At 39.3% G+C, this 12,086-nt stretch overlaps 1 protein-coding gene across 1 annotated transcript in view; it reads right to left on the bottom strand.

Moving 5' to 3' along the window:
- Positions 1-927: 927 nt before the first annotated feature.
- The window catches only part of LOC128655237 (astacin-like metalloendopeptidase), a 100,282-nt gene continuing 89,123 nt past the window's right edge, over positions 928-12,086 (bottom strand). Inside the window, exon 15 of the mRNA XM_053708903.1 lies at positions 928-1,012. Coding sequence (XP_053564878.1) covers positions 1,005-1,012 — 8 coding nt within the window. The 3' untranslated portion in view covers positions 928-1,004. The remainder of the gene's footprint in view (positions 1,013-12,086) is intronic.

Here is a 12,086-nt window from a genome sequence, read left to right on the forward strand (position 1 = left end):
TTGCACTGGGGGGTCTGCAGGTATAGTGGGCTTTTTGATAGGGTTATTAGATGTTAGGGGGAATTTTATTGTTGCTGGTAATGGACGTTATGGGGTAGATTATGGGGGTTTATCCTTGAAGGTAAATGTGCTTAATGGGTTAATAGTGAAAGGGGTTTTATCTTTGGGGGTAATAGAGGTTAAGGGTTAATAGGGTCAGCAGGTTTAGCCATTTTGAATAATGACAGGGGTTAACAACAGAGGAAAGGCTTTATCACTAGTGGAAGTGGTGGTCAGAGGGTTAATAGCAGAGTGGATATTTGCAATTGAGGTAGTAGTAGCAGTTTAGAGGTTAATAGTTTAAGGGGGGGTTGTTTGCATTGGGGGGAGTAGCGGTTTAGGGGTTACTATTATAGGCGGGTTATTTACGTTGGGGGTATTGGTGAAATAGTGACTTATACATATGAGGTTAGAGCTGATGGGTACCGTTACCATTCTGTCTGTTCCACCAGATTTTTAAAAAGTTATTTTCTAAGTGGATTATTGAGTGAACTGGGCACATAACTCAACTTGTGATATCAAACTAGTGCTTCCCAGTATGGGGTGAGCGCATTTTAGTGCTTGCAAGAAACAAGTCTTTGGTTACATTTACTTTAAAGGGACATCAATTACTAAATATACATAAAAATAAGGTTATTTCTGCCTCCCTCTAGTCATGGGTGCTGCCATCTTGAAATCCAGTGCTGATGTGTTTTGCACATGTGCAGCAACTCTACTTCAGACACCTGAAGTGTAATCTAGGTTCCAAAATGGCAGCACCCATGCTCCACTTGCAATCTAGCCCTAATTAAACAATTACAGGTTTGTGGTTTTTGTTTTTTTTCCAATGTTCTTCCATATGCTGAGTTCACATTTTAAAAAGCATTTAAAAAAAAAAAAAAAAAAGGTAAAACTATAGTTTACAGCGTGCAATTATAATCTTTTATCTGAGTGATGGAAGAAGCTGCGTCCATTAATTTTCCAATTTATCCAACTGCAAAAAGAAAAAGATTTTTTTTATAATTGTGCATAATTATAGGTTATAAAGCAACTGTTAAAAACTGTACATGTTTTATTATTAGATGATTTGGAAAACTACACTACATTATTTTGCTTGGTTTTGCTTTTCTGTAAACTTATCTTAATTGTTGCGTGAACTACAGATCAAATGTATAATACAAGCCAAAGAACATAATTTAAAGGTACAGTAAACACCTTGTAAATTGCAAGACATTTCTATTGCCTATGAAATAACATGCCAGCCATCTTAATTGCAGAAATTGTTTTCTAATAGGCAAAATGCATCCACCGTTTGCTTTATTTGAAGGAGCCAAACTGAGCTTGATTCTGCAGACTAGGCTGGCCAAGGTCATTATGTTTAAATAAACTGCATTGTTTTACATATTTTTTATCCGCTAAAGCCAATTAGGAAAATATATGTAGCAGGGTTAGGCTTCAGAAGTCTGCAGGGTGCATATCCAGCCATGTGCGTTAGAAATTCCTAAATTTTCAGAGTTAAATTACATGGGACAAAATGAATAAAAAAAAAATAGATTGTAAAATTATTTATTATACATTACTGAACATTTCAGGTAAAAATCTTAAGGTGCTTATTGTCCTTTTAAACAAATTAAAATATTTATTTTGCATGGAAATTCTTAAAATAAATCTATTATTGTGATAAGGAAAGTAACAAGTCATGTACAAGTAAAAACATATAATCCTAAACTGGTAGATAGTAGCATACGAAATATTCACTCACATCACACACACACACAAATACCACACACAGCACATCTCACACCACACACACACAGACAAATCTCACATCACACACACAAATCTTATATCACACACACACACACACACACACACACACACACACACACAGACAAATCTCACATCACACACAAACACAGACAAATCTCACATCACACACACAGACACACACACACACAGACAGACAAATCTCACATCACACACAAAAATCTTACGTCACACACACACACACACAGACAAATCTCACATCACACACAAACACAGACAAATCTCACATCACACACACAAATCTTACATCACACACACACACACACACACACACAAACAAATCTCGCATCACACACAGACAAATCTCACATAACACACACATATAGGCATACACACAAACAGACAAGGAGGTGGAGCGAACAGACGACTAAGATGGCCGCAACTTGCTAAAGCTCCTAACGCAGACCGGGTGCTACACAATGTTACCAAGCCCAAAACCAGCGAAATTATGCAGTAATTGATACGTATAAGCTAAAGAAGAACCCGGGACTGCAATGATACCTTCGGCAGCTGGAACGGACTATATTTGACGGACATCTCACAATGGGCCCATTCTAAGGCTCTAAAGTTGTGACGCAGGAGTTTCAAATAGGCAAGTCTGCGCACTATAGCTCAAGCTCTACCTTCACAGTACAGTACAACATTGCAGACAGCCGTTGCTCTATATCTGACCTCTTAATACCTTCATTAAGTGGCAGATACACTGTCCACACTACGGGGGGTCGGGGCTCTGCTCCGGATGTGTATCACATAAAGGCCAGACTGGGACATCTAATCGACGGCATTACACACGAAAAGTTATCACTATAGAGGCACTTCTAAGGTACCGTTTTGATATTTTGAATGCATACAAAAGACCCTGCTTCCTTCAACGGTGACGCACTCTCAAGTAAAAAACATAGCTTTTCCCTGCTGCAGTACACACCTGACAGGCCGCTAACTGTAAAGCTTTATTAGAGAGGTAAAGAGATAACAATGTCTTTGGGATTTTTTTCTCATGTGTTTGCCATCGACTGCCTATGTTATGTTCTCCACGAGTAAATGTCTATACGATATCTGAGGAGGATGCTACAACATATTTTTTCTATAAGGCCTTTGTTATAACAGCCTTGCTAAGTGGACATTTGTATAGTGTTCCAATTTCTCAAGGGGATATAGATAATGCTGAACAATAAATTTAGCCCCACAACTTCTCAGGAAGACTGTCCAAAATTTCAGTGCGCAACTTGGTATACATCACTGTATTAACCATACAGGCTCCCACACTTCCCTCCCATTTCTCACTGTTCACTATCAGCGGGTCATATCCTCATCCCCTCTCCGTGATTGCTCTGTGAAGGCACTTTCCCTGCGGAGTGTGGGATAAGGTCGCAAAGGATATCCTTAAAATTTCAAGATGTCACAGAAACGTTTAACAAAGAATGATAAAGCACAAAAAACAGTGCAGAACCCCCACGATGCAGTCACTGCCTTCTTTAAACAAACGGATAAAACCAAACATAGATCTGGGGCTCTTTCTCCACACCCCAATATGATGAATACTACAACTGAAGAGTCTGATGACTCAAGAAACCTCTCTTCAACAATGGGTATAACAGAAGAAGACACACCTATTACATATAAAGCCATGGAAGCTTTAATAGATCAAGTAAAATCCTGTATAAAAGCCGAATGCGTAGATCTAAAAAAGGATATCAATGATCTAGGCCACAGAGTCGACTCATTGGAAGAACATGAGTACAACTTCTCCCAAAAAATGATAGACCTAACCTCCAAGGTGTCACATCAACAACACCATATAGTAGACCTGGAGGACAAAATGGATGACCTCGAGAACCGTACGAGACGTAATAACCTAAGGATTCAAGGTATACCTGAAACTGTGCTAACCAATGAGATCCATGAATACTTGCAAGGCCTCTTTGCTGAGTTGATAGGAACGGCGGATGCACAGCTATCTACTATCACCATTGATAGGGCTCATAGAGCGCTACGACCAAAACCACCTACAGACTCTCCACCTAGAGACATTATTGTCCGCTTACAAAGCTACCAGCACCGTGAAGATATCTACAACTTGGCCAGAAAACAACAGGCCGTGATGTTCCAAGGCAGCCGCATACAAATCTTTCAATACTTATCTTTCAGGACTCTACAAAAAAGGAGAGACTTTTCTGTGCTAACTCTCCATTTGAGGCAGATGAACATTCCATATAGATAGGGTTTCCCTACTTCTGTGATCACCACAAAAAATGGCAACAGATGTGAATGTCGTGCATTATCTGACATAGATAAATTCTGCAACCAAATGGGTATCAAGCCGCCAGATACGGATAATTTACAACACCCACAAAATACCCAGCTGGGTAGAACAGCACCCAGACCGCAAAGAAGACCCTGGCCTGACTTGTCAGCTACCTAATCTAAACGAAGACAGGCTGCCCCAGTAGATCTTGACGTGGAGCAGCCAGGCTGAGTGTGCGGGATCACCTCCACATTCTTCTTGTTTCCATCTATACTCTTCTCCCCTTTGCAGATGGTCTTCTGCTGTTAAGATATTGGGAAGAGAGTCTGTTATTCAATTCACTTACTATAGTGATGAACACTGGTCCTCCATACTGGAAAACTGGACTGTGGCAAGTATGCTGTTTACCAAATATGGTATTTACTGTGTGATACCCAAGATATATGTCTAATTTAGATAATATTGTTAGGTTAACTGAGTGTGAATTGTTCATCAATTGCTTGTTATGATGTAAAGTTTTTTGAAGGTTACCTTACTTATATAACATTTCTGAGGTGAGATTTTTTTATATTCCTCATAGTTAGTTAACTCTTGAAACTGTATTTACACTGATTTTTGTACTTAAAGCAAAGAAAAATACGATATGGGTCTTGGGGAATATACTAGGCCTTATATATGGTAATATATTTTTTTATATGTTGTTCTCCTAGTTTATGTCACTCCGTTTGAGCCCATATTTGTATATATAGAGATCTGTTTTCATAAAGCTGGATGATGTAACGTACAATGCAATGTCTGTGTGCCCGGTTTGCACAGTTGCCTCCACACTATATTACATAATACTATAAACTTGTTTTGCTAGTATTAACTTATACCTATCTTCATTTATCTACGAAGCTTTGAGTCATATAGCATATTTTTATCTACTTTCATATAATTTTTCCTTTTCTCTTCCCTTCCCCCTCTCTTTTTCTTATTACCCATCCCTTACCAATCGTTGTCGATTGGGGAGGCTTTACGGTTTTAATTAAGTTAGATTAACACACACAATTCTGATTATATACCTCAAAACCTACGATGTGCACCTTGACAGTAGCAACCCAAAATGTGAAAGGTTTTTTATCTGCTGAGAAACGCTCAACAGCATACTATGACTTCTACAAAAAGAATATTGACATAATAATGACACAAGAGACCCATTTTAAGAAACACAAGGAACCCCAACTGGCCACTAGATACTATGACCGGCATTTTCTTAGCTCAGGACCAGACAGGAAAAATGGGTGTGCATTTCTATTAGGTGTAGTGTCCCGTTTGAGCTTCTTCAGAAACACTCAGATAGAGATGGTAGGATTTTGATTTTTGTGGGACTTTGTTATGGTAGCCCAGTTACATTAGCCAATATATATGCCCCTGTTAGACCCATGCCATCTTTTTACAGAATTATAACTAATCTATTACTGAACATATCTAAAGGCCCGATTATTCTGGGTGGTGATTTTAATTTTCCTATGAATCCTGAATTTAGACACCTCAACTGGTAAATCTTATCTTCAGAAGAGAGTGTTGAAAACCAACTGTTCTACACTACACTCTATCTCTTTATTTGACACTTGGAGATTAGCTCATCACACGCAAAGAGATTACACATTCTTTTCACACCCCCAACACTCCTATCCTAGATTGGATTACATAATGTGTAATCAGGTCTTTCTAACGAATTTGATCAGTTCAAGAATATCTCATACCCCCTGGTCTGATCACAGTATGGTTCTTACCGTTTTTCACTGGGCCCATAGATCCAGAACCACTCTAAATTGGAGGCTAAACGACTCCATATTGACAAACCAAGAGGTTATAGAGGACCTGCTTAAAGCAACTGATGAATACTTCTGATGAAACCAGAAGACACTTCCATTGTAAATAACTGGGAGGCTTATAAATGCTACATCCGAGGTTTCCTGATTAAACATGCTACAAAACAACGTAAACTTAAATCCACCTAATTCACACAACTAACCAATAATTTACATACCGCAGATATAACTCATAAAGGAGACCTGACCTCCCCCCAGAAACTATTGAATCTCACAGTAGCGAGAGATGCCCTTAACCAGTAACTAGTCCAAAATGCACATCTGAGGGCCCTTACATCTAAAACGAAATTTTTCGCTGAGAGCAATAAAGCAGGCCGTCTATTGGCAAGCTCACTTAAGAAGAAAAAGTATAATTCCTTCATTAGATCTATAACACACCCTTCGGGTGCCCTAGTTAATAAAAACGATGAAATAGCAGATGCCTTTGTTTCCTACTACTCCAAACTATATAACCTCAACCCTCAAATGACCCCAGACAAGCTTGGTAAAATTGAACAATATCTAGATACTCTGGATATCCAGAAGCTCTCAGACAATGATAGAAAGTCATTAGATTCTCCTATAACTCTCCAGGAAGTTAATGTTACTATTAAGTCACTTCCTAATGGCAAGGCCCCTGGTCTAGATGGTCTAACTGCCAAATTTTATCAACTTATTCAGTCCCGCTTAGGTCCACAGCTACACACCCTATTCACTTCTATAGATAAAGGAGAAGCTTTTTTCCAACCTCTTCTAGAGGCCCTCATAACTGTTATTCCAAAAGAGGATAAGTCTCCCATACAGACAGGAAGTTATAGACCTATCTCACTGATAAACATCAATATTAAAATCTACCCTAAAAAATTAGCTAATCTTATGAATACCATTTTACCGAATATAATACATCCCGACCAAGTCGGATTTGTTAGAGGGAGGGAAGCAAAAGATAACACTGTCAGGGTTTTACACTCTCTTCAGGCTGCCCATGATGAGAGGACCCCGCTGATGCTATTATCAACAGATACCGAGAAGGCTTTCGACAGGGTTGACTGGCACTTTATGTGGGGGACCCTGTTGAAATTCGGCTTTTCTCAATCCTTTCTAACTAGAATCCAGGCACTCTACTCAGGACCCAGAGCTAGGGTTAGAGTAAATGGTACTATATCGCAATCATTCCCCATAACAAATGGCACCCAGCAGGGTTGCCCACTCTCACCACTACTATTCGCTTTAACAATTGAGATTCTGGCCACACAAATTAGAAGTAATGAAGACATCCTTGGTATACAGTACAAGTCTCTTACCCAAAAATGTCTGCTGTTTGCAGATGATGTACTCTTTACATTATGATCCCCTTCCACTACACTACTGGCCCTGCTACAAACATTGAAGCAATATGGTCAAGTGTCCAATTTCTCTATTAATATGGAGAAGTCGGGTATAATGCTGCTGAACGCGACACCTATAGATGTTGAATTTACCTCATGCCACACCGCATTTAAAATTACTGACCAGATTAAATATTTAGGATTACTGATTACAAAAAACCTCCAGGACCTTTATAAGGCTAATTATATCTCTCTTCAAAACTCAGTGAGGGTTCTTTTAGAAGGATGGCATAAACAGGGGCATTTGTCTTGGATGGGTAGGATAAATACTGTGAAAATGATGATAGTACCAAAATATTTATATATTTTCCAGACACTTCCGATGCCCCTACCAAATTCGTACCTAAGTACCCAGCAAAAGATGATCACTTCTTTCATTTGGTCATATAAAAAACCTAGGGTCTCCCAAGACACACTCTGCCTGAGTAAAGAAGATGGGGAACTTAATGCTCCGCATCTCCTAAACTATTACAGAGCTGTACACATATCAAGAGTGATTTCTTGGAGTCAAGCCCACCCCTCACCATTGTGAGTTGCCATTGAGAGCTCTTTATTAGGGATCAGTTATATGAGAGACATTCCATGGCTTCCTAAACTACATAGCCCACCCCAGACATACCAGAACATGTACGTCAAACCGACTCTAGATGTGTGGGATTACGTGATCACACATATTAAGGGACTCACTACCTCGATATCTCCCTTGACCCCACTGTTAAACAATCAAATATTTCTGCAACATACTTCCTTTGTACACGCCAACATCATAGAAAGCCTACATAATTTACCTATTTATTTGTTACTGGAATCAGGGGGAATTAAAGATAGATTATCTTTGCAAGAAGAGCTAGGACCTCCCTTTCAAAACTGGTACTCATACCTACAAATTAGACATGCACTTACTAATAGCATATACAAGTCTGATATCTTTAGACCTCTAACACCATTTGAGCGAATATGCACGAATCCTGACATTAAAAGGGCACACCTCTCCTTAACTTACAAGCTACTTAAAGGAACGTTTCCTGACAGACTCCCTACTTATATACTGAAGTGGCAAGCAGAAATTCCAGGAAATATGACTCACGACGAATGGGGACGTGCTTTTCAGGCTACCCATTCAGCTTCCACTTCACTACTTATATCAGAAATTAATTACAAAATCATTGCACGATGGTACCTGGCTCCGCACCGTCTCAGATGTATCTACCCTACAGCTTCTTCCTCTTGTTGGAGGCATTGCGGTGAGGTAGGTACTATGACACACATATGGTGGTCTTGTCCTCTCATTATGGGATTTTGGACTCAGGTGGAAAACAGTATCAACAGAATATTGAATGCTCTCATAACTCTAAAACCTAGCCTTGTCCTTCTTAATCACATGCCACCACTTCACTGTGCATACCGAACAAAACTACTTCAAATAATGTTGGCCTGCGCAAAAAGGTTAATTCCGAGACTTTGGAAGACCCAAACAGTCTCAACACATACACAGTGGGTATCCAAGGTAGATCATATTTTGACACTTGAGAAACAGTGTTTTTGTTATGTGGGCAAACAGAACTTTATGGCAGATACTTCCTTCCTTTGGGAACAAGGCCTGCAAGTTATTAATCCATGTTAAGGTAGGACTACTTACTTAGTTTTTGTCATAGAGGTAGTGACTATAACTTTCTCAGACCTAAACTCCCTACATATAACAAAATAACTTCCTTTCCTTTCCCTTCTTTGTATCCTGATCCTATAGCTAATTGACAGCTATCTGGATATTGTTAATGTGCCCATTCTCTCCTTTTCCTCTTTCTCTGTGCTGTTTACCTTTTCTTTTCTTTTTATTAATTAAAAAAATGTTAAAATCTATGGTCTATATGATCACTTTTATATGTATTGTTACATTTTGTTGTGTTGCAAGTATTTTACTGTGAAATATGCAAACCCAATAAAAATTATTGAACCAAAACTGTCAGGGTTTTTTCCCTGTTGTGTTTGCCATGTGCTGCTGGCAGCCATTTTACTCACCTCTCTTCCTTACTATGGTGCATTGTGGGGGATGCTGCTCAATTCCTGCACTTCCTTTTATGGCCAGACTGGTGTGCATCATCCATGTGAGACAGGATGCAGTCTCAGAATTGTGAGGTCATCACTTATTATGTTCAGTATGCTTTGCCTTTGCGCTTTCTCAGACCTGTTTGTGAGAGTTCCTGAGTATTACCTAGCTGCCTGACGTCCTTCCTGGTTCCTGATCCCTGGCTTGTTCCTGACTCTGCTGTTTTCCTTGTTCTGATTCCGGCTCGTCTGACTATTCGCTTTGGCTCCTGACTCCGCTCGTCTGACTACCAGCTCTGGTTTTGATTCCTGGCTTGTTATTTGACTTGTGGACTTTTTATTATTTTTTGCTATTAATAAAGGTGTGATTATTTTTGCACTTCTCGTCTCAGTCTGATTCCTGGCACCCTGACAAAAACACACAAACAGACAAATCTCACATCAAATACAGACACATCTCAAACCAGAGTCCACACAGACACATCCCACTACACACATACACACCACACACAGACACATCTCACACCACACACACCAACTAAAATCACACACAGACACATCTCACGCCACACACACTAACACCAAACACCACGCACACAAACTGACAACACACACAGACACATATCACACCACACACACAAACTAACAACACGCACACACACAAACTAACACCACACACAGACACATGTCACAACACATCTCACACCACACACAGACACATGTCACACCACATCTCACACCACACACACACACACACACACACACACAGACACATCTCACACCACACACAGACACATCTCACACCACAGTCCCCACAGTCACATCTCACACCACACACATATACATCACACACAGACACATCTCACACCACACATACAGACACATCTTACACCACAGTCTACACACACAGACTTACACCCCACACAGACACATCTCACACCACACACATACACACAACTCAAACCACACACACACCACAGAATTCACACCAAACAACACAACACACCACACTACTTACATCACACACACACACCACACAACCACACACTACTTACACCACACAACGCACACCCCACACACACCACACTACTTACTCAACACACACACACCACACTACTTACACCACACACACCACAAAACACACACCACACACACACACACCACACTACTTACACCACACACACACCACACTATTTACACCACACACACACATACCACACTACTTACATCACACAACTAATACCATACACACACACACCACTACTTACACCACACACGCACACCATACAAAGCACACCACACATACACCACACTACTTACACCACACAAAGACAAATCACACATATCACACTCACCACAAACAGGAAAAAAATTTTTTGCTATGTAGTGTTCTTAATGTGAATCTGCATCACATTACAAGGTCTAAAAAAATCCCAACGATTTTGTGTGATTTCTCTCCATGCTGGCGAGGTTTTGAATATCAGGTCCTCACTAAACACAGAGCAACTATGTAATATAATACACCACAAAGGACTGCAAAGTTTGATTTACTGCTTGATTTTAAATATAAATAAATGTTTACAACTGATGAATGCTGTAGTGACATTGACATAAATTTAGCATTCCACATCAGGCTGCAAACTCTTAAAAAACTGGATGCCAAGCTATATTTCCATTTTAAAATGATAGAACAGATAAGTAGGTCTGTTCATCCTGTAAGCTCAGCCTAATTGAATGAGCATGTTTTATTTTTTTTAGAACAAATGCAAAAATAAAACTAAATGACCAATTTCCCTTAAAGGGACAGTCTACAATAGAATTTGTATTGTTTTAAAAGATATATAATCCCTTTATTACCCATTCCCCAGTTTTGCATAGCCAACACTGTTATATTAATATACTTTTTACCTCTGTGATTACCTTGTATCTAAGCATCTTCTGATAGCCACCTGATCACATTACTTTTTTTTTTATTATCTATTGACTTGCATTTAGTACAGTGTTGTGCTAACTCTTAAATAACTCCTCGGGCATGAGTACAACGTTATCTATAAGGCCCACATGAACTAGCAGTCTCCTGTTGTGAAAAGCAAAAAAAAAAAAAAGCATGTGATAAGAGGCTTTCTGTAGTGGCTTAGAAACAGGCAGAAATTTAGAGGTTAAAATGTTATAAAGCATATTAATATAACAATGTTGGGGAATGGGAAGTAAAGCATAATCTCTCTTTTTAAACAATAACAATTTTAGTGTAGACTGTACCTTTAACAAGTCACTGGAAATATTAAGGATACATTTTATAGTACAGTGTCCCTTTAAGATATCATATAATTAATATTACAGCGTTTGCTAACATGTATGTTTTGGAGCATTGAGCAATTCCCTTCCAATACACCAGCACAATAACCTGTATCCAATACACCAGCACAATAACCTGTATCCAATACACCAGCACAATAACCTGTATCCAATATACCAGCACAATAACCTGTATCCAATACACCAGCACAATAACCTGTATCCAATACACCAGCACAATAACCTGTATCCAATACACCAGCACAATAACCTATATCCAATACACCAGCACAATAACCTGTATCCAATACACCAGCACAATAACCTGTATCCAATACACCAGCACAATAACCTGTATCCAATACAGCAGCACAATAACCTGTATCCAATACACCAGCACAATAACCTATA

This window comes from Bombina bombina, chromosome 4 (assembly GCF_027579735.1).
Source record: "Bombina bombina isolate aBomBom1 chromosome 4, aBomBom1.pri, whole genome shotgun sequence".
Lineage (NCBI taxonomy): Eukaryota > Metazoa > Chordata > Amphibia > Anura > Bombinatoridae > Bombina > Bombina bombina.